Source organism: Meleagris gallopavo, chromosome 1 (assembly GCF_905368555.1).
Source record: "Meleagris gallopavo chromosome 1, MGAL_WU_HG_1.1, whole genome shotgun sequence".
Lineage (NCBI taxonomy): Eukaryota > Metazoa > Chordata > Aves > Galliformes > Phasianidae > Meleagris > Meleagris gallopavo.
Genome location: NC_139404.1, coordinates 110,136,155 through 110,160,691, shown reverse-complemented (window position 1 = coordinate 110,160,691; position 24,537 = coordinate 110,136,155). Strand labels below are relative to the sequence as shown.

At 35.7% G+C, this 24,537-nt stretch overlaps 1 protein-coding gene across 6 annotated transcripts in view; it reads right to left on the bottom strand.

Annotated features, from left to right (window-relative positions):
• Positions 1 to 100: 100 nt before the first annotated feature.
• CASK (calcium/calmodulin dependent serine protein kinase) overlaps positions 101 to 24,537 on the bottom strand; it is a 194,663-nt gene continuing 170,226 nt past the window's right edge. For 2 of the 6 annotated variants that reach the window (XM_085209583.1, XM_019621384.3), the window contains 9 exons: positions 22,901 to 22,969; positions 21,514 to 21,549; positions 18,350 to 18,546; positions 17,010 to 17,125; positions 12,576 to 12,656; positions 12,401 to 12,481; positions 8,956 to 9,158; positions 6,661 to 6,744; positions 101 to 1,548 (listed from right to left, as the gene is read on the bottom strand). In XM_085209583.1, coding sequence (XP_085065709.1) covers positions 1,372 to 1,548; positions 6,661 to 6,744; positions 8,956 to 9,158; positions 12,401 to 12,481; positions 12,576 to 12,656; positions 17,010 to 17,125; positions 18,350 to 18,546; positions 21,514 to 21,549; positions 22,901 to 22,969 — 1,044 coding nt within the window. In that variant the 3' untranslated portion in view covers positions 101 to 1,371. The remainder of the gene's footprint in view (positions 1,549 to 6,660; positions 6,745 to 8,955; positions 9,159 to 12,400; positions 12,482 to 12,575; positions 12,657 to 17,009; positions 17,126 to 18,349; positions 18,547 to 21,513; positions 21,550 to 22,900; positions 22,970 to 24,537) is intronic. The other 4 variants (XM_085209606.1, XM_085209591.1, XM_085209599.1 and 1 more) reach the window with 4 other exon arrangements.

The window sequence follows — 24,537 nt, the reverse complement described above, 5'->3', positions numbered from 1 at the left end:
CAGGGCTTCACTGAACAGACTTCAAGAAACCTTTTCTCGCTGCAAGAGGCACTGATTTGTTTTTGGAACTCCCTGCGATGAAATGAAGGACCCAAAAGCATTTGGTTGTTGAACACATAAAAGGAAGTATATTTAAAATAAAAAAACTTGGTCAGACTTTAGCGTCAATTACCATTTTGAAGGAATTTACAGGGCTGTTTTAGATGAGTCTTTTGGAATAGTCAAGTTTATCGCAATACCTAAACTGGTTTCTTCATTGCACAGTATTTTCTTTTAAAATGTGTGCATTTTTAAACAATTACATACATATTAAAAATCAGCATTTCTTTGCTTAAACTTAATTAAAACGTTAATACTCTCAGACAACACAGATCTGAAATGGTGAAACCAGTAATTGCCCCCTCCCACCTTACAACAAATTAAATTGAGACAAAATTACAAACACATTTCACTACATGATTATTATTAATAAAAATCAGTTTTCTTTTTTTTTCTTTTTTTTTTTATAAAGTTGCCCAAAATGCAAGGGATGTGCATAGGTTTACAACTTAGTCAGAATAATATTTCACTTTATTCCCTTGGGTACATTTTCCCATGAACGGAATGTACTTTGCTGTAGATTACAGTTTTTTTTTCAACACAGATACACCAACGGCATGAACGCTTGCGACTGTCCACATGCATTAAGAGTCAAGACCCAATTTCAAATTTCTAAAAGAAGTTTTACAGAGTTCTTCAAAGAGACAGTATCACATTATCTGGATGTTACACAAAAGTACTTAAAAACGCTACCCTAAAAAAAAAAAAAAAAAAAAGAAAAAAAAAAAAGCGAAGAAAGGCCTTTAAAACTTATGAATTTGTTCCGTAACCACTAGACTAATTATTTCAAATAAATAAAGGAAAGTATTCTGATCCATAAGATCAGACTCTAAAAAGAATGTAGTGTTCCACCCCCAAGTTAAGGTAACAGAATCATATTATTATTACTATTAAAATAGATTATAGAAAGCAGCATCTATTTTGTGCAGTTTTTAGGGGCCCTTGAAATAAAAAGCTATGATTTCCAAAAATATAACATTCCAAAGGACTGAATAATACATACATTTAAAGATACACTTTATTAAAGTTTAGGAGAAATGATTAAAAAAAAAAGATACTGTCTCTTTAAATTAGTGTTTAATTGTTTTTTTTTTTTTTTTCCCCTCCTCCTATCTATTAGGACATGACAATAATTATAAATTTAGGTCACACTACATCTAGGTAGTCTCTAGGGGCCAAGACCTGCTGACACAAGGTCAATAACGAAGAGGTTTTCCATGTATGAGGTGGTTCCCAGTAACGCCAGGCTTTTTCAATGATCTCATGAGTGGCCTAATAGACCCAGGAGACCGGCACCCACTGCGACGCTGTACAAACGAGCTCAATGGCTTCCTCCAGGTGCCTGATTGTTTCATCAATTTCATTGTTGATAATTGTTAGGTCAAAGTAGTGTGCATATGTTCTCTGTAAGATTTCAGACTCCTTTTGCAGGCGCTGAAGAGATTCATCCTAGTCAATGATGAGAAAAGGAAATGGGAGAGGTAAGTTGGATCGTTTCCTCTACTTTATGACAGTTTTCTAGCTGTTGCTTACAGAGAAGAAAGCAGGCAAAAAAAGCGTAAGTGGTCTAGAGACCCTGCCTAATTCTCTGGAAATTACAAGTAAGAAATTACACAATCGCTATCTTGAAGCTGACATTCAAACACAAGTCATTTACTGACGTTACTTGAGACAAAAGACAAGTCTAGAACTAAAAAGGCAAGGATGAAAGCTAATAAAAGCAGCACAGATATGGAGCTAAAAAGACCATATGTGAGTTAAACAAACAAAGTACACAAATTCAAGCTACGTGACCTATGTCCAGGTAAGAGCACAAGAAACAAGATTGGGTATTTTGTCAAGTATCAGCCGTTCCCAGTTTTGGTAACAATTCACTGTTCAACATCAGTCTTCTGGGTTTACTTTCTTTAACCACCATTTGCAGATGAGGAAGTTCTCACTCCATGTTGCCCAGCAGTTCCTATTTCAGTATTTCCTATATCACTTCTGGCATCTCTCAGCATGTTGTACTGAAGACCCAATCCCACAGTTCACACTTGAGAAGGGTCAGCCACCTCAGCGTCAGTACTTCCCCTGGCTTTGTGTCCATTTCTTAAGGGATTAGCTTCTGCCAGTTTGGTAGGTGCAATGCCTAATTCTCTGTAGCTAGCAGTGCTATCATAGTGGGCGTGCTTGCTAGGCCTGCATTTCTGAGAGACTGCAGAAGGCTTTCCTCTAGGATCCAGTGATTGCATTATACACTCGAATTCCCCTCCTGCAAATTCCCTACTAAATTAAAAGAATAATTTCCTTCTTTTAGGAACTCTGAAATGGCCACATGAATTCCTTACCTCCCCACATTTGAAGTCAAAATGGAATTAAGCCATCTATGAACAGAACAGACTCCTTCTGTACTAGTCACCCTATATTCTCACCCTACTTGCTCAATCAACTGGGATACAGTTTACTGAAACAGTTCTTGGCTGTAAGAAGTGTAGAAACAGTGTCTATAGCCGGCTTCACAAGAAATTACTTTGGGAATGGAATTGTATCCACCTACTATGAGATACCCCTTCCACACCTTGCTTATTTTTGTGTGTGTGTGTTTTGTTTGAACTTCCCAAGCATTTCTAGCTATAGCAACATTTTGTTGTGAAATGGTGGCTTTCAGATCCTCTGGGAATAACCTGTATCGAGACAGTTCTCCTTCCCCGACACCATGAAACCAACCGCTTCCGGAGGATGCCTTCTGAGCCAAGTTACAGTTCTGCTTCTTTCTGAAGCTGCAGTCCCAGTTGGGGTGTGAATGTGGCCTCCATCTGATAATCACTTAAGACCTCATTCAAGGTCAGCCAAATATTTCTCCCACACACTTCTGTATAGGGTATGCTCCTTTTATGGAGCACCGTGCACCTATAGCAAAGCTTGGCACTTCCGTAGAAAAAAGCAGTGTGTTGTTCTTGTCAATTTCCTTAAAATTTCTTAATTAAGTCTTGACAGTGAAGATCCCAGAATATTCTCAAGAAGAATAATCGCTGTGCTCTCAATAGTGCCAAGGAATAAGATATTTACCAAAATGTTTAGATAGCTGAAGACAGACGAACAAATGGCTACAACTTCATTAATTTCACAGAAGGGAGCAGAATGTCTGCCTCTTCTTCTGCTGTCAGTTCTCATGTAACAAGTATGACATATGGGACCAGTTGCAGTGTGTTCATTATCTGGAAGAGTTTTTTCTTCCCTATTACTAGTCTTCAGTCTGCTTTCATAATCCTATTTCAATTTCCAGCAAACCAGGGACAGAAAGGAGTGAAACATGACTGTCATCTAGGACATCCCTCGCACATGCGTAATGGCTGCCAGTGATGTTTTCAGCCTCCTCTCTCTCTGAGGGTTGTGTTTTTTTTTTTTTTCCACTTAAAAGTAAAGAGGACAATAGTTGCCACTTTATGAGTCAAAGCACAGGTTAACAAATCACTTGTATTTCCTCGTAAGGCTCTGAACAACTTAAAAAGAATTTGCCAATCTCCTCCAAAGAGAGGAAAATTCCTCATTTTCAATAGAAATTGAGAAAATTTTCTTCGGAAAAATTTATATTTTAGCTATTGGAAAGGAGAAAGAAGTTACATATTGATCAATGAATATCTGAATTAAAAGACTGGAGCCTGTTAATAATTCCTCTTTGCTGCTGAACAGGAAGATAGAAAACAACTAAAGGAGAGAGGAACTACTCAGCTGTTCCGTGATATGCTCTCTGCTCTTTCTCTTTTACCAAACTAGTGACATAATTTAAATTTTCTTTGTGATGAAATAGATGGGTACGCTCTGAGATTTCCTATATGATTCAAATAGGTCTTGTGCTTTGAAGAACTGCTTATTATGTAATCCCACATTCAGTAATCAAGCATAATATTTTACTTCCTAATTAATTCCTACTGTGTGATTACTGAAGTATTTTATGTGTTCTATAGTAGACTAAAGCATCTCAAGATAATTACCTTTAAGACCAGGTCTTTGCTTTGATTTTTACCATGATATTCAAATGTACAGCTCTAATTGTAGAAACTTTACTTTCTTGTTTCTTCTTAACAAATAATTCTTACTACAGCTATTACAGCACAGGTATCTAGAGCCTTTATTGTATTAAATTTTTATCCCAATAGCAGAAAGTAATGTTGAACGTGAACGAGCAAATCTACATTCTAAAACTACTAAAATAACCGGAACAACCTTGTCAGCCCCTAGCTGGTACTTACAGGCAATTTTCTGCACCATTTTGGCAGCTATGTACAATTAGTACGAGTGCAGGAAAATGAAAAAAAAAGCAAAGATGAAATTCAAGAAAGCATAAGTGGAAAAAAGGACAGTCATTTACAGAAGCGTTCTCAAAAGGCGGATGTAAAATAAACAAAGCAGGATAAGAGGATAAGCAGAAAGGGATACTCAATACGCACATGAAACTTTCCAAAAGTAAGAATGAATGGGAAATACAAAACACACTCAGAAATCTTGTTTGCTGCCACACAGGCTGTTAATGTGCAGACAGAACTTGCATCTCTCTCTCCATGCAGCAGAGAAAATCTTGGAAAATAGGACGCTATATTTTGGTAAAGTCTCTTGCTACTACCATTTCCTGCCCCCCTCCCTTTCCTTAAGTTTAACTGATTCATAAATTAGGATGCCATTTAAATGTGGCCCCAGTCCAGCAGTTCATATGCCTGAGGATCTCTGTGTGCACAGTGACTTCAGTCACAAGAACTCACAAGAACTGAAAAAAAAGACACTTCTTAGGGCACGAACGCAAATATTTAGAATGCAGTATCTTACTTCTATTAATCTGTCCAAGGCAAAGAAATATATTTCCCCACCACTACTATAAGCTCTTCCCAGTATGTCATGGAGAACATTTTCTTTGACATTAACTGCCTCGAATCTCTCTGTATTGTATCCTACAGCTAGAAGACTAAAAGGTAAATAGTGCTGGCAAGTGAGTGAGGCAGCAAAAGACCATATATAGACCAAATACAGAGTAACAGAATGAGGTAATTACTAGTTCTATACCTGGTCTAGCACTACTGTAAGTGCAATGATTTACATACACATCCTAAGAATATATATATTTTTAAAGTGATGCTATGCTGTTTGCTTGCACAAAGGCATTCTGTGTGGAATACAAATTTGTAGTGTTCTTGCAAAATCACACTGATCTATAGCATATGCCAACATTAGCAGTTAGACAAACTGCCACTACACTAGTATTGTTAATTGTCATGTCCTGAGATGGTTTATACAGTTGTGACATTCGTCAGGTAATGTAACAAGACATCATATGATATATTTCACTGCTGTGGAAGTGAAAAGATCCTTCTTCCCCCTCTCATCTCTTTTCTTGGCTACATGCTTTCACCGTTTGTTCTGGCATTGGTGATTGTCAGAGCCTATTTGAGCTGCTTGCAAACTGACAAAACCCCAATTTAGAGCAGTGAACAGCTGCTCACTAAAGGATCTGATATGTGCTGTAGCCAATGCAGATGGTCAGTACCAGTCCAGAAACAAACTAGAGAGAACCACTCCCTTCAGCAACAGTGAACTAGGAAAATGCCTCAGCTGCCAGTAAAACTGTAGCTTAAGGCCAATGTTTATCACTCTCCACTTACCCTAAAGGATGATTATTTGCATTTAAATATTTTTGTTTTGTTCCTTATTTCATGCAAGCTTCTAGAGTGATGCTGTAGTTTTGCTGTAGTTTTGTATTTGTGATACTGTAATTACATTTCTATAAAAATAGCTGTAGAGACAGAGCTTCTGATTTTATTTTTGTGTAGTAAAGGAACATTTAGGAGGTTTGGAACAGATTCATGCTTAAATCCAATTGATTAAATACCTTAGTAATGGAGTTTAAAAAGGCTGAGAAGATCAAGAATTTGTACAAATATTGTCTGTCCTGTTGTGAGCTAAAAGCGGAATTGCATTATAACCTCTTTGAAATCAGTAGCAGCTGTGAAACTCCACATAAACTAAGTAGGAAATTCAGGATGTGTACTTGCACAAATACTTAACATTATTCCACAAGCAAGTAACCCTTTGGCAAAAGCTTATATCCAATTCTTAGGAGAATGATTTTTGAAATTAAGAAGCTTATTTCCGATATATATTTGCTGGTCAGAAAAAAATACTACAAGATAAAGGTGGGATGACACTGCAAATCCATTCTGTAGTTCATGCCAGCTGCAGTCCAGTGCTAGCACTGCAACTCAGAATTGAGTAACTTTTGTTAACTGAGTAATTTGTGCTAATGATTTGTCAAGGATTTGGAAATGAACCTTTGGGGTAGAGCAGGGAATGAAGAAAATAATATATATATTTAGAATACATTATGTGGTCCTTTAACTTGAAATTCATATTCTGAATTAGAAATATCAGTTGTTAAAGAATGACTACATATCTCAACTGACTTAATAATGCTGCCCTTCAACTGTTCTTCTACCTCTCCAGCTACAGACAAAGAAACTCATATCTGCATCTTTGAATTCCATCCTTAATTTTGTGTCTGATAAGACATTAATTTGTAAGATGCCATACCTCATTAATGCCTGGGGTAATCGTAGGTGCAGCAATAAAAACAACAAAAGGAGCAAACTCTGCAGTTCTCAGGACCTTCAATGCCTAGGGTAGAAGAAAAAAAAATCTTGAGAAGAATCCCCCAACAGTCAGTGTCAAAATAGTCACATAAGCAGAAGATAGAAAATCATGACTTATATTAGCAATTATTTGTTTTTCACTGATCTGGAGTCACAACCTTAGTAATCCAGACACTTAATTTCTTGTGTTATTTTACATTTTTTGGTACTCAAGCAATACATTTATAATTAAAGTAAATTTCAAGACAATGAAAACTTCTGCAAGTTCAGAGAGGTTCTTCCCATAGCTTGAAAGAGTGCAGAACTCTGTTTGCATTTAAAAGAAATGGTTAATACCATGTTTGAAAAAAAAAAAAAGAAAAAAGAAAGTGATGCCATAAATAAAGGAAGAAAAGCAAGCTGTATTCAAAATTTATTTATTTATCTATCTTATTTTCTGAAGCAAATGAAAATATGAGAGGTCTTTAAAAAGTTAAGAGCAGTAGTGAGCATAGCATTAATGCAGTAAACATTGCACTGTGCACCTAAACTATGCAAAAGATGAGTGTTCTTATCAAAACCTTGACTTAGTTGTAACTTTGCTGCTATAAGTGAAATTTTGCTTCAACCTACAGACTGAAGTGTAGGATAGCAACTAAACATACCTTAGCTCAACTCAAATACATGGACAAGCAAGAGAGAACACTAAAGGTCATCAGCTTTCTTTTTAAAAAGCAATCCTTCCTTTTTCCCAGCCTAATGAGGTTTTAATCTCTGGTGCCTGAAACCCATATATGAGGGCTGCTCTGAAAGCAATGTCTCCTACTTTATTATTTTGGCTCACAACATCAGAGGCAGATTTCGGTGGGATGGCAGTAGAAGCTGAACCTTCTCAGCAATATTCTGTTAGATTTTGTTGCTGTGAGACAGATGGCAGCAGAGGGATGGTCTGACAAAACCCAGTGGCACTCACTGATGCTTGCTGGACATTTACGGATACCAAATGGTGGTTCTGAGCACAGTGAAGTGGTGAGTGGTGCATTTCAGCAGTGATAACAGTGATGAGAAAGACAAGCCATGTTCCACATGGCCATGCAGATTTTTATAAATGCAGCATGGAGGCTTCTGTTCATCAATGGTGAAAATGCAGAGCTAATGCTGGTGACTATGTTGAAAGAAGTGTTTTGTAGTTGAGAATTTGCTCCATCAAATAGTGTTATTGTGCTCTTTGTATCTGTTGGATTGTCCATGGAAATAAATAGGAGCCATTACTTTCAGTATGTCCATCAAGCTCCTCAAAACAAAAGAGATGAACCCCACATATGAATGTCTTGGAAACTCACATAACTAGGAATAACAAAGGAAAACAGGCAAGTGGTGTTAAGATTGCCAGTTATTAATTATTATTATTAATCTATTATCTATTATCAATTATTATTAATCTATTATCAATGGACATGTTGGCATAAAGGAGCTGAGACAGATGCATGAGGAAGCTGGTAAAGAAAGAGGCTTGTCCTTTGCTGGCAGAAGTGCGGGAAAAGCAGCTGTTATCAAATGTGAATTAGTTAGGGTGTCACCAAATGTAAATTCATTCTAATCAAGATTAAAATGGCTTCTGAGGTATGTACTGCTTCTGAACAATCCAAGTTGGAAAGGTTTATCAAGAGATATCACTTTTAACAGCTGCTCCATTTAAGCTAGCGATAAATGTTTTCTCCAAAAACTGTTCAATGCAGGATTTTATTTTTCAGAATGGTACTACATCAGCACACTATATGAACTATGCTAAATAATTCAGTTGTTTTTGTTCTTAAATTAATTTTTGAATCAAAGAAGAAAGTAGCAAGCAAAAATAAATAGTTAGCACTGGTCACAGTTTTAATTTCTTTTATCCTATTTCCTTTGACGAGCATGTATAATATAAACATCACTTTTGTCCATATTCATGTAGTTCCACTTAACAAAGTCACAATTACACAGATGCTACAAAGGAAATATACCAGAATTTTTCATTGAAGATTTTATATAATGAATGAACAAATTTTTGTTTCTTGAGAGCCTGATTTTCTGTCCTTCTCTCTTTTGAAAAGTCTAATACTGTAACACAGAAAGGAGTTTTTAAAATAATGACACTGATCTGGTCATATCTAGTCTTATCTAGTATACAATCACTGATGAAAATAAATACATCTCAATAAAATAATACGGAAGGATTTGTGGTAAGTCCCATTTTCATCTACTTATAATAAGTTACCTGAGGTTCTACATCAAGTATTGCAATTAGTCCCTGCTCATGGATCTTCCGTATTGTTTCCAGTTTTGTCCCATACATTGCATCCTCATGGCTGCCATATTCCAAATATTCATTGTTTGATATATCCTGCATCATTTGGTCATGTGATACAAAGTAGTAATTTTTTCCATTTTCTTCATCTTTCTTTGGAGGTCGGGTTGTGTCTGAAAATAAAACATATTTTTAACACAAAAGCAGTAGTAGGCTTACACGTGGCATATCGATTGGTTTATCAATATTTATTCACTGAATGATATAGCCTGCTAACTCATATGTAGAACAATGAAGAACAATGAAGTGTGAGCTGAAGGGAGTCAGACTAACAAGGTGTAGGAAAAGTGGAAGGCTAAGGGATGTGTTGAGGAAAGCAGGTGACTAAGGGATGTGGAAAAGAGAAAAAAAAAATGAAGAACAGAAGGTTATAATTAACCTCTATTCGGAGAAGATGGTAAGATTCTATTAGTTGCTTTCAAGACTATTCTTCTACAGTTTGTTCTCCATCTTTGGTTAATAGGCCTGATCTCACTGCTCTTAGTTTCTAAACCATTCCCTTAAAATCCCCTAGGCTGTAGGGCCCCTTTTTACTCCAGAAGCAATACTAGGTCCAATCCTGTTTCATTAATGGTCTGGATGATGGGGCAGAGTGCACCTTCACCAAGTGAGAGATCATACAAAATTAGGAGGAGCGGGTGATAGGACAGTCAGTCATGCTGCCAGTCAGAGCGATCTCAACAAGCTGGAAAAAGTTGAACACGAACCATGGATGTGCTTCTGCTGCTAAAAAGTCTAACAGTATCCTGGGTTGCATTAGGCAAAATATTGACAGCAAGTACAAGGAGGTGAACCCTCTCCTATAACTGAGCATTGGTGGGGCCACATGAGTGCTGAGTTCAGCCCTGGGCTTCTCCAGGACAAGAGAGGCATGGACATGGAAGGAGTTCAGTAAAAGGTCACTGCAGATCTCAAGGCTTAGAGAGCTGGAATGAGAGAGAAGGCTCAGAGGTTTCTCTCTACAAATATCAAAGGGAAGGTGTAAAGAACACACCGCCATTTTTTCTTCCACTGGCCCAGTGCCAGGACAAAAGGAACAAACTGGAACGCAGGAGGCTCAATCTGGACACTGGGAATCAATTATTGTGTAGGTAATGGAGCACTGGCACGGCTTGCCCAGAAAGTCTGTGAATGCTCTTCCTTGGAGATCTATCTGGATGTGGGCCTGGGCACTCTGCTCTGGGTGTCCCTGCTGGAGCAGGGGTTGGAACACATGACCTCCACATATATGGACCTCAACCATTCTGTGATTCTGTAGGCCACCTGCTTCTCTTTTCCCCACAGGCACAGTTACATTCACTTATCTCTACTTCCAATATTCTCTGACAAACTGATTTACTTTCAGATTTCCACTCATGTTTATGTTGGTAATACTACATATGAAACACCACATTTCTTCGCAATCTAATCTCATATGATCCAATCACCATAATTTTCAAGTATTAAAAAGATTGAACTCATTTTCCACTTTTAAATATGTCTATTACTATTCTGAGGATTACTTAGCAATGTATTTTGCTAGCAGTACTGGTAGTTTTTTCTGAAGTTGAAAATTAGTATTATAGATCAGTTTTTATTTTAAGGAATTCAAGAACAATGGACTACATAAAACCTTTAATATCACTATTCTACTCACTGCTGTCATAGGTTTACTAGAACTTTCCTCTTTAATTGTCTACATTTGTTAAAACTTTTTTTTTTTTTTTTAACACTTGTATTCTTATGTGGTTTCCTTCAGAGTCTGAAAGTATAAAAAGCGCATGAAGGCCTAACTATTTGTGGTCAAGACAGATAAAAGCTAGCTAACAATGACTTACTTTTCAAATATACTGCTTCTTCAAACCTATATAAGTAAGTGACATATAGCCTACTAATCTTTAAACCACCAGTGTGACATGACTTTCTGACCTTTAAGATCAAGTTTTCAGTAGCTAGATAGTTTTTCCATAATGCTTGCTGCTAAATACTACATACAACATACAGCCCACCTCAGGAGTTACCTACTCTTACCACAGTTTTTCAAAACAGTGAAGAAAATGCAGTAAGAATCTGTCCCTGAGAGCTGAAGAGAATGAATTCAATTACCCACAATCAGTTGAAACACAGGTGAGGTCCCCATCATAATTAAAGTATGTGATGTATTTTACATGATTTATTTCAGATAGCTAATATAAGGGATTAATTTAGGTTCCTGAATACGAGCATAAAGTACTACGTTAAATATCCTAAATGTGCCTTAAACCTGATGCATCCATGCAGTCTCATCAGGTATGACACAGGAGCTAACGCAGACCACTGCTCTTCTGAAGCGGGGCTGAAGGTTAAATGATGTCTAGAACAGTTATCAAAACATTAGAATGATGCTTAAGCACCTGGACTGTAGGCTGATTTGGAGCTAGTCTCTTCAGTTTTCTTATATAATCAGTGAAACAACTTAAATGCTTCCACAGGGCAGGAACCTAATGCAGGCAATCCAAGGTATGGCCTTCATAGCATATGTGAGTCCATTTTAAAAATGAATTTGAAGACAAAGTAAATTTTTCAGCTTCTGCCTCCCCAGAACAATACACATAGTACTTGAGAGAGCCTGGGTGAAAGGTACGTTTAAAACATTTATTACTTTTTGCTTTAAATCTTTGTAATGGAACACACATTTCCTGATTTCCTATACTTTCTGAAATCAGCCTGAAACAAGAGTGGGCAGATTTAGCTGTTGGATGTGCATGTTTTAGAATGCTAGGCTTAAGGGAAAAGGCTGCATCTCCAACAAATAATGTAGTAGAATATACAGTTCCTGCCATGGGACTGACTGAGACTGCTGTGAAGGAAAAATGCCCCTGTGCTCTTGGTAACAACCCAGTAAGTGATCCGTGAAGTTAACTGCTTTCTTTTTCTTATTGTCATCTCTGGGAATTTGAGAGTTATTTTAAATATAATAACAGTACTCAATAATAGGCTGTGAAAATTAATTTAAGACACTTAGATAAGGTACACCTGAAAGTTTTCCTCTAAATCTAGTTGATTTTTCTTCTCATGGGAATTATAGATTTTAGCCTCATGGCTGTTTCATTCTTAACTCAACTGTACATGTTAAATTAACACAGGAAAATGAACAATGTTTTTGTCTTCCTTCTTAATAAATTTTGTGAATACTGAGAAACATTTAGTATAGAAACAGTGTTACTACACTCTTCTCTGAAAAAACAAAGCAAGAGATGTTCCCAGCCCTTTCACAATTCACTCTTCCTTAACAAAAGATTCATCTCAGTAAAACTGGAGATGTGTAGTACTACAATGGGACTGCTGTCAAGGATGCTACATACAATTTTGCACTGCACTGAACATTGGTACTTACGAGGAATGGGGTAAGCAAATCTGTCCGGATGTTTTGTGATGAGTGTGTTTTTTATGTGTCGTCTTCCAACACCATGTGCACCTAATCCACAACACAAAAAAAATCATTTATTAGTTTTCCACCACAAGGGGTTAAAAAATATGCTGTTATATTCAGAATAATAACTCAAAATTACCTAGTAAGACTAGTGTTTTCCTTTTGAATGCTGGCAGTTTTACTACTTCTTCATATGTGACGAGATCTAATTGATCAAACACTAAAACACAAAAGAAACCCCCAGAGGGATAAGAAAAAAAGGCATATAAAGGATGATAATTAATTGTGCTACAAATTGTCATTTTAGCAAGTGTTAGATTCACAATACAAAGCAATATGTTATGGAAAATAAAACCATTTCATTATGAAATTTTAAGAAAAGTGTCCATTAAGAAAACTGTTAAAAAGCAATAACACAGCTACTGAAATGCTCAGGAAAATTTGCATGTCCTTTCATGCAGTATTCAGCAGACCACAAAAATCAGCTAAAATGGCATGCTATTCACATTTGCATTCCTAAGAAGTAGCAATACTAAAGAAAATCTGTAGACAGTGACCAACACGAATACAGTATGAGAACATCTATTTACACTGAAGATAGGAATACTTTCATATTCATGTTTAACAAGATCTTTGAGTAGTCATGATTTTTGAGGATTAATTCTTTGTGATATTTCTTCTTCAAAACAACTACCACATTAATTGTAATTAGAGTTCTCTTTCAATACACGTGCTAGTTAAACTGACATGCTTTTAAAACTCTTGATAGAACAAAAAGTGATGACATTACATAAAAGAACCTCCACCATATTTAGGGAAAAATTGTAAAAGTATTATTTCAGTATAAGTAAAAGTATTATTTCAACTGCAGTGAATTAATTCCATCATGCCTATCAATCTATTGTGAATTGCCAAGATATGTAATGATTGACAAATCAAGTTTTGTTCATAAAAACAACTTCTTACTCTGTCCAACAAGATCTGTGGTTGTTTTTGCAGAATTTTGATTAAAAGAAAAAACAAAAAGCCAGGAGGCAGTTGACTGTATTTTTAAAGATTAAAGGAATCAGCAGTTAGGAACAGAGTAACTTGCAAGAGTTTACAGTTCTGTACTTGAATGCACTGTAAATAGAAGGGAGAGATTGCATCTTAAGTATGACAGTTTCGAGTTTTTCCAAGTCCCAAGGCGGTGTATTCACTTGAACTACAACCTGTCCAAGCAAAAATCTGGATATATTCATCATTTTTCTCTTGCTCCTCATGGTCCAAAACCCCTATGGTAAGTAGGCAGGGGAAGGAGACTGTTTTTGCTTTCTCCAGTTGTCACCAACTTCAATGGTCTGGAGACATTCTGACTGTAGTCTACCAGAAAGCACATGTTTTGTACTAAAGTCAAAGCAACAAAGTGTTTACTTAATATATTTCTTTTTATAGGGCAGATGTTAAATTCAATGGCACTGTTTCTACTCCAGAAATTACAATTACTTCAATGTAGTCAAACCACAAATTAGTCAATTGACATACTTGACTCTTTAAGGACTTGAAAAGATACGCGTTTGAAAACTTCCTAAGTTCCTTTGAAGCATTTTGCACTTCATGATGAAGAAAAACCTCTTTCAACCTTTCCCCAAATATTACAAGATAAAACAAGCAAGAAGTTAGTTATATTTTTCTTCCTTTCCACAAACTACAAATATGGAATGCTTCATTTCTGCAACTTTGCACTGTCTAAATTAACTAAATTTATTTCCTATCAGAAAGACATAAAGATCTACAACATGCTAAACAGTTTTATTGTTCTAACCATTCTAGTACTACCCTTCTAACTATCTACTGGGAAAGGTGTCTTCTCCCATTAGAAAAGTCAATCCTTTATTTTCTTCTTGAACAAAACCATGTTATGTTAGATACAGACAACAAGAGCAAACAACAGAAATGGTACATATTAATGCCTTCATCACAAAATTAGTAGCATGAAGAAGATACGTCTCAGTCTACATGGAGTTACCTAATGATTGTAGGGTTTTCAAGCACAAAAGAAAATGAATATTTTTAAAATATACACAAGATACGAGGAATACGGGATACACTTAAAGACTGAACTTTTAATGCTCCTGTGTTACTAGCTAATAAAAAAAAGGAGTTCTTGAAAGGAAACAGTAAGAAGCAAATAAAGAGGCATTGTCACTTGACAGGTTACTTACATGCACAGAGGCCATTGGGAGTAAGACAGCATGAAAAATGTACAGGGGTCATTGAGATATGGCTTGTAATATATTAGTAAAATAAAAAGTATATGCACAAAATAAACTTTACCATGCAGTAGTCTAAACACGAGGCAAATAAATCACATTAAGAAATGATAAACATATTTTATAAAAGCTTGGCAATTTTCTACATTATGCATAATATGACGCATAGTTCTAGTATGTTCTGAAGAGTGTTCTTTTATGAAGTCCTGCAATATCATTTCAGAAAAATTTTTAAAAAATGTAAATATCACTGCAGTATATCCCTAGAGATACTCTCTGGAGCATTTATAGAAATGCTAATGAATTTTAAAATGATTTTTTTTTGGTTCCAAACAGATTTTACAATGATAAGAGGTATGATCAAGAAGATATCTCTTGAAGGACATGCTGTTCTATTATCAAGTATGGAGGAAAGAAAAACTGGATGACTTATTTTTCTTATGAAGGAGAATATACTTTCTGAAGATACGTTTTTAATTCTGAAACACACACACATAAAATCTGCAAAAAGTAATGTTGCAATATTTCTTACTAACAATACCATATGTGATGTTTTAGAGAAGGTAAATTCAGTACTAAGTTCGTTAAACCTAATAAATTCACAAAAGCATCACATCGTTTCAGCGATCCTCTTAATATCTACATACTTCTTAAATACCTGGAATGTTACCAGCATCAATTTTAGTACCTGAAGGATACAACGACCAATAAAAGTTGCTAATTGAAATATTAATCCCAGTTTGATTAACTTTTTGACTTCTCAGGGGGAAGGGCAAGAATGTTTTTAAATAATTATGACCTCTTCAAATGTTTATGTTTCTAATTTTTGCCAAACTCTGAAAAGTTTCCAAAAGCACTACCATGGGCAAGCACTAAGGCCATCAAATCATGCAATCAAATGTTTGTCAACCTTCTCCAAAATGCCCCCCCCCCATCAAAATAGTGATGACTATATATTACCCTCCTTTGATGAGGATTTAATTGATACCAAGTCTTCAGGAACAAAATTAGCTCAATGTATTGTCTGCTCCTACCTCGGACATATCCCTTTGCAGCACGCCATGTGTAGTCACATTGACATTATTAACTACATAGTTGCATTTGTGAACTGTACTATGAAACTTGTCTGTTCTAAAGAAAAAGTGTTTTTTGTTAAGTTGTTCTTCAGCTAGTCCAGATAACAGCATGATCATGCAAAGTTATACTGGCGCAACTGAAGAGAGTAGCATGCTGTGGAAATGTATGATGGGAGCAAGTGGTAAGAATTTAAAGTGAGCATTGTCAAAGAGTATAAGTGATAAAATCCAGTTCATCCGCAATAGTTTCTAATAAGCTCATCATTAGTAAAACATGGTTTAGTGTTACTCAGTGAAGCAGAAATATTAAAACAACCGCGATGGGAAGCCAGCAAAAAAAAGTAAACCAGTTAAGCTTTCAATCTCTACTTCCCTCATTAATTAAATATTTAGAGACAATGCAAAACAGGTTTCATAATAACAGGTACTTTTATATTTGACTGTGGATATCTTAAATGTGACTGTGAATTAAGAGTATATATGATAATTATTGATCTTTGACTTTCATAGATTATATTTCAAGTAACTCTTAATGTAAGTTCCGTAGTACAGAAATACTATGAGCTCTGATTCTACACACAGATTGTACAGATGAAGAAAAAAGCGAAAATATAAATTTCTATCTCTTTCACAACTCAATTTTTCAGCAGTCTAGACAGAAATTCAAAAATCAGGATTCAGGCAGAAATCACTGCAAGACTTCCAGCTTGTCAGATTTGTTAGCTGTAAAATAACAGCCTGACTACACAATGACTCTTACGCTTACAGCTATAAGAGTTCAAGAAAAATGTCCTTTCATGATGTTTTCACATACATAATCTATAACTAACATACATAATCTTTAACAAACACACACAAACAAGAATGCTAGTGAAGTGTTCTGTAGTACACAGTAGTGTATCTGATTGTAAAATTCACATGCTGTTGGTTTCTAGTACTTGTTTAAACATAAAAACAACAACAACAAAAAAACAACTGTAAAATCACTGTAGGATATATGATGATGCATTTGTTTTCTTGTAGCACGCTTCTAACTGCTTCAGCATGCTTCTAACTGCCTCAGCTATATAGTTTAAACAACAAAGTACAAGCAGAGTGTTGTTGGCATAATTAAAATTTAATTTCCATTTTTGCGAGTCACTGATTAGGTTAATAGTGCCAGCTGAACACCTAATGGCAAGGTTTAGATTGTAAAGATTTTAACCTCTTTATAAATATACTTGCTTTTTTTTTTTTTTTTCCTACCTGCATTGTGCTTTGCCAAATATTTATCTTTGTACTGCTTTTTTTTCTTTCCAAACCATGTACAGCTGGCCTGTTGTTCCTGTTTGGTCTTCTCCATGGCAATACAAGCAACCCGCCTGGCATATGGAGTAGAAAAAAAAAAAAAAAGTTGTAATAACTGTATTTCAAAAATGTTGTGCATGATGAATTAGAAAAATAAGGCTGTTTAATAGCACAGGAGAACAGTAAGACTTTCCCAAACTTTTTTTTAATGACTTAAATGCACTTATATACTGATATATTTTGATATAAATAATATTCTTAATGGTTGATCATAAAAGCTCACATAACACTGGAGCATGAGAGGAACGGTAGCTACTAAAATGACTGTAGACTAGTGCAGTAGACCAGACTGGAAGAGCAAAGTCTAGAGGGGCTGCTGTGTTCTAAAGGTCAACGCAAATGTGTTGAGGAAATGTCTTGAGGTTGACTTTCAGGATGAAGTACTGCATATATTTCTATTCCAGTGTATACCAGCCTCTTCCATATGTTAGGGCTTGCAAGAGATGCAACGAAATGGCTACCTGCCTCTGTTTTTATTGTGGTAAAATTTCCCTTAGACAACAGAGGTGGTACAGGTGCTGTTAAACCCTTTAGAGCACACTAATTCTTTATGCAGCAGATCTTGTGTGAAACATTTTGAGGTAGATTTTCCACACCAATAAATTTCCCTGAGTTATGGTCCTAACATTCATGCTCCAGGACTTACTTGCCAGAGCTTGAGCTGATAAATTTAAAACATTTGCTAAATAGGTTCTGCAAGGGGTTGTTTAAATGCTCTGCACTGGTTTTGTGGAAATGGATGCCATTGCTGTTCATTTAATCTGTTCTTAAGTTTCTGCACTGTGGTTTCTTTCTACTATTTGGTTTTCACATGAAAAAGGGAAAGAGGGAAAAAACGTCAAACTCCTTTAATTCCTGACAGTTAGCTACCACCTTATTCCAGCATCACTTGCACTTAAGCAGTACCAGTGAGAAGTGTTTAGAACCTGAAGGGGAAACAGATCTGACCGGCTTATATAAATGATTTGTATTTAGTCTTCAGTTCTAGTTTCCTAAAGTGTATGAGAAAGCAAAAGTAATGTTTATAAAACAGGTGTAAACATATGATATTACATGCAACTCTTAGTGTTATGCAGATGTGAGGAAAAAAAAAAGTCAACATCACAGGAACAGAGGCAGTATAGACTTTTTTTTTAAAGGAAAGATTACACCAAAATTAGCTGTGTAACAATGACAAGCATGAAGGACAAAAATACAAGCAAAACTAAATTCTTTTTAATAGAAAACATAAGTCATACCATTCTTGAAGTTCAGGAGAAGGAATAAGACCTGCAGTACCGTTTTTGGAGTTCTCCAGTTTACCCTGCCACCAGTTGTGATCGTCTTTGCTAATTATTTGGATAATATCACCAACTCGGAATCTGATGCCAGCTTCTTTGCAAGGAATAAGGTCATCCTTTGCTGGATCATATTCAAACTGTGCTCTTACATATATCTACAAAGGAGAGTTTATAAAAGATGCTGCCATATTATTACTGTATTACTGTATTACTAGTATTAAGAGAAGTAGGTGAAAATTGGTGCATGTACACTATTACATTGTTTGCAACAAGCAAAAGAAGAAACAGAAGGGCAAAGGCATAAGTGATAGTTGAAAATGAAGCAAAAAAAACCAGCCAACACTGGAGACATATGATATTATTCTGCAAGCTCATGTCTTCTATGCACTGTAAAATTCAAACAGCAAAAATGAAAGTATGCTTCTGAAGACTTTATGCAGACCTATAATAAATGGATAGGGTCCTTCAACTCAATATTAATTATCGTAAATCATTTTAGACTAAAAGCCAGCAGCTTATAATTTGAACTGTGCTTCAATTTCCAACTGAAGTTCCAAGATATGTTTTAAAATGTGTATGATGAGAAATATTATTGGATAATACAAAGGGTTAAGGCTACATTATTGATCATTAGAATTTACATTGAAAAAATTAGTACCACGTTTTTAAAAATTAAATAGAAATCTAGTGTTGGGCCTATTGTATTTAGTCACTTGGGCGGAATCTGGGAATTCTCCATACGGGGATTTCAGTAAAAGTCTAGTCCCATACAAATCACAGAATCATAGAATCTTTTGAGTTTAAAGATATCCTTAAAGGCCATCTAGTCCAACTCCCCTGCAATGAACAGGGACACCTGCAGCTACATCAGGGTGCTCAGAGCCCCGTCCAGCCTTGGATGTTTCCAGGGTGGGAACATCCAGCACATCTCTGGGCAACCTGTGCCAGTGTCCCATCACCCTTACTTTAAACAAATTTCTTCCTTGTGTCCAATCTAAGTCCCTCTTCTTTATTTTGAAACCATTTCCCCTTGTCCTACCACCACTGTGTAAGAGTCTGTCCCCTTCCTTCTTATAGCCCCCTTTTAGATACTGGAAGGTCACTCTCAGTTCTCCATGGAGTCTTGTTTTCTCCAGGCTGAACAGCCCCAGCTCTCTCAGCCTGTCTTTGTAGCAGAGCTGTTCCATCCTTTGGGTCATTTTTGTGGCCCTTCTCTGGATGTGCTTCAACAGTCCACATCTCTCCTGTACTGTCACAATAATAATGGCTGGAGTTATTCTCCAAGGAATATTAACAGAAGGAATTTGGACTTCATGTTTTAAAATAGTGTACAAATCCCTGCTTTGTGTGTTAGTGAGGTTTCAATCACTGAAAAATTATAGCCCTAATGCGTCTGAGGATCTTAAAATCAGAATTAATATCATGCCCAAAATAGGTAATTGGATAATTTCTAGAGTTCATGAACAAACATCACCCTACATGGACTCTGGCAGTCTACTGCTTTTTTGATTTTCTTACTAAAAAATGACCAGATTAAAAGAAAATAGTTTTATATTGCAATGTAATATCCTTCATTTAAACTGCAGGACTTTTAAATCTTTGCTCAGAAATTTGTAGCTATGGCACTACTCACAGCACTCAAAGAAGTTAATTTCTATAGTAACTTAGTCTGCCACTCCACATACATCGATTTACGATGACCAGTCGTAAATTTCAGTGTGCATGAATTTTTATCTGTTTAGAGAGCAACGGATGGGAACATTAAAATAAAACTCCACTTCTAATGTTTCCAGTCTGACCTTCGTTATACTACGTATTGAGTGTGTGACTTTAGGTCAGCAACCCAAGCTCTTTGATTCCACAAGAAAAAAATGGGTATTTTAAAATAAAATTCTCTTAGTTACCGGCTTTCTATGAAGTTATCAGTATTGAACTATTTCCCTGTTTTACCTCAACCTAATCTAATACAGGTCTAGAAAAGTGACCAGCATTTTTACTGTGTAGAAACTTTTCCCTGCTTTTCAAGTTCCTACTGCAGTTTGGGCCATTATCTACTAAGTTTCCATCCAAAGACTGGTTGTTCATGAAACATCACACACTTCCTTATTTATACTGGTTTATCTGTTATCCTAGCCCTTGCTGTATCAGGAATGACAAGCTACCAGAGAAATACACTGGTGCAGAGGGAAAAGAAACTTGAAGAAAAGGGTAACTATGAATGGTACAAGTATAAGGGACAACATTATTCTGATATTGTTTTGAACAAACTCTCCTCTCCTGGGAAAATTACCTAATGAGAAGAAAAACAAAACCTAACACAATGGCTTGAAAGGTCCTCCAAGGAGCTTTCCCTACATTCAGGCAGCCTGAAATTTCAGAAGACAACTGAAAGCTGAGAGAACCATATAGCTGTAAGCTTTAAAAATGGGAAATGAAATGTGAAAAATATATTCTTGCAATAGGTATTCCAGACAACATAACTAGAAAACCACACAAAAAGATTCTCAAAGACAATAGCTTATGGGGTCCACTGACTCTTCTGAATGGAACTGCAATAAAAACTATTACATAAATAAGAGGTTGAATCCACATCCTCTGGATGGAAGTTTTTTTTTTGGTCTGTGAATCTGCGCTTTAGGACTGAAAATATAATATCTTCAGACTTACCAGCTCTTAATACAAATTGTCCTTCATGTATTTCTTTGAAAAGCTTTGTTAATGTTAATATCTAATAATAAATCAACTCAAGACATAGAAACTTTGTGTTTTAGATTATTATGCACTTGCCCTTCATTTCAGCTAGAACACAACACCGAGCCTTTTCTAAGATGAAAATCTGCATAAGTCACATTTGCCTACACAACATATCATATTAAATTTAAGATGAGTTTATAACTCTTGCATATACAGACACATGAAAAAAATGCTTTTTTGAATTAGTGAGTTAAAATGAGTTAGTTAAAAAGAAAAATGAAACAAACATACAAACAAAAAAAAACAACACACATTTTCAAAGCTAAAATGTTTTAGTTCAGCACATACAGAATATGAGGGGAAAAAGATAAGAAGGGATGTTCACTAGCAACTAAATTTATACATTCCCATGGAGGATAGCTATTCACCTGTCGTCCTTTTGGTTGTGTTGTCGATGGCAAGTCCTGCAGAATAAAGCCAACCCAGGAAAAGAAATTTTCATTTTACTTGTTAAGAGCATACAACACCATTTGTTAGTGATTCATACTACATTACGGTAAAGTGGTAAGTCAGACAAAAGTATAAAGCATTGACTCATTTTTAGAAAAACCTGTTTCTTAAAGAAAAATCAAACTCAGGCTGTTTAGCAGCAAGCTGAAGAAAGCAGGTAAATAGTTTAAGCAGATAGAGAATGTGCTTTTTAATATACAATTCAGCATCTTCAACACAAAAGCACTGTCAAGTGAAAGAGGCTCTTCATATGAATGCCTTTCCTACTTAATATTTCATCTTGTTTTTAAAAGACAAAGTATGACTATAATAAATTAATGGTTAAAATAAATTTTATGGTTAAGAATAAATTGCACCAAAGAGTAAGATTATAACTAGTAGTTATATTTTTATTTAATTCACAAGAATTTCTAAATTTTTTTAATCCACACAATTATTTCTCATTATTTTAATTAATAAGTACTTTACCTTGTGGCAAATCGTTTCTCAGGTGTAATGCTGTAATTTTATTAATAATTAAAGGACTAGTTACTCAATTTTTTAATTTTTTTTTTAGCTAGTTCCATGACTTACAATATTGACAGCACTCTTACTAAGGGAACTTGCAGGTACAGTTACTACATTGGTCTGAACAATGACAAATGGTAAACAACACAAATTTCAACACTACTATACGTTAGAAAAACAGGAGATAACAGCACCCTTCTACCTGAATATGTATGAAACAGGAAGTACTTTGTGTTAAAGATGTGATGATGGTAGCTTGGTTTGTAGTGCAATTTAAAGCCTTTTGCTTTTCAGATCCAGCCAAGGCTTGTCTTTCACAAAGTATGTGCACGTACCACAACAGCAGAGGGCACACCAATTCGTTAACTCAGATAGCGGAAACCAGTACACGTTCCAGAGGTCGCTCAAAACACAAAGCTTATGGAGTCTAACAGGTCTTGATGTATCAACTGCACAGTTACTTTTTCTTCAAACACTGCTTCTGAAGTTTGGGATGGAAATATGACTTCCACTTGAAACCTCTTCTTAGCTTTGAGGATATTGCCAACTATGATTTAAGACTAACCAAAGTGTCACATTACAGTTATTAACATTTAACTCACTGTATGGCCTTTAATGAGAAGAATACGTTGGAAAAGAAACTCTCAGAAAACGAAAATGGGGGGTTACATAAGTAATAACGTTGGTTCTATCAGAAGGACAAAATTTTCCACTGACCACATGATAAGTATAACAGTAATGGCAGATGAGCACCAACAAAACTTTCACACTCTCTCTGTGTGGAACTGGAAATCTTACCGAAACAGAATTGTTAGTGCTGCTATGGCCATTAGCTGGGGACTGTCTGGATGTAGAGGGGGAATCTCTCTGAAATAAGACACAAGGTTCATTAACAACACAACACTATCACAGGAACACAGATAAATTTTTAAAAGAACAGTTACATCCACAGCCTTATAATCATTTGTTTAGCTGCTTTGTCTCTGAAAGTTTCCATACTACTATGTAAATCTTAAGTTTGTTCATAGTTTGAGATTCACGTTTGATGTTTTCATGTGTCTTATGTAATAATTATTTTTATGCTGCCTCAGCAGCTTTTTAGTATCAGGGCACTCTTATATGTTCTGTGGCTGACAACGCTGAAGGCCATTACTCATATAGTTGCTTTTGCTAAAGGCAATTACCTAAAGTTATATGCTGCATACTTAAACTGCAACAAGGCACATATTTTATTTTAAAGAAGCTTCTAAATCTTTTTTTTTCAGCTATATGCAGGTCAGCGTTGATCACCTTCTGCTCCTTTAGATATAACTCTCTATAGTGTCTGAAAGACACTACAGCTAACACAGGAGCAGGAAGTTAGACACACTCTCCTATCTTCTCATCCATTTTACAGCATATTAAGTTTTTTTTCTTTTTTTGCCTCCAACATTCTTATGAGTTTAAAAACATTAAACCTTGCAAAAATATATCATTTAAAAAAGCCACTTTTCTTGACTCACACTACCACTATGATTCTACACTTCAATGAGGAGAAAGCAGATGCAGAAATTCTACAGAAGGAATGACAGGACTTTCTTGGTCTTGCAGAGAGAAGAGATTGCTGCGCAATCTTCTTCACATGTCATTTTGATCACAAAGTCCTTAATTCCATAATATCAGAGAATTGAGTTTAACTAGCTACATCTTCAGAAAATCAAATAATTCACTAAAACGTTGTGACAAAAATTATAAACTCCTTTAGCCCCAAAGGAACTTTGGAATATAATATTCCATATCAAGGCTCAGTTGAGGAATGACTGGTAACTTCGTGTAACACCAAGGATAGCAGATAAAAGAGGCAAAACAGTTTTCAAAGAACACAAAGTTACCCTGCCACATTTTATCAATGTGAGTGCCTTTTGTGAACAGATTAAAAAACAGAATTGGAGCGGAACTATTTATGCAATAGCATTAATCAGGTGAAGGTCCACTAACATATTCTCCAACTTCTACTAATTATGTGATAGCACTCAGCTATTTTAAAGCACACGGACAAAAAAATTAAAATGGCAAGCAATACTTCAGTTTTGCTGTCTGCACTCTTGATGTACAACAAACTCGTCTAGAATGTGCACTTTTTTGAACTCACTACATGTGATTTCATAAAGTTCATATACAGCTATCTGAAAGTAATCTAACTGTAAAATCATTTAGGTCTGTGTACTTCTGCTAAACATGTAAGGTCAAAAAACTCTTTTGCCACTGAAAGTTGTTTGCAACACATAATAAACTGGAGGAAATCGGTTCTAATTATACTTAGAAAAATCACTCCTGCACAAGTTCCAAATAAACTACTAATTACTGCAATAACCAATTATATTTGCTCAAAAGAACCATTATTCATTTTTTAGGGAATTGCATATTGGTACCACCTTTATTATCAAACAGCAGCT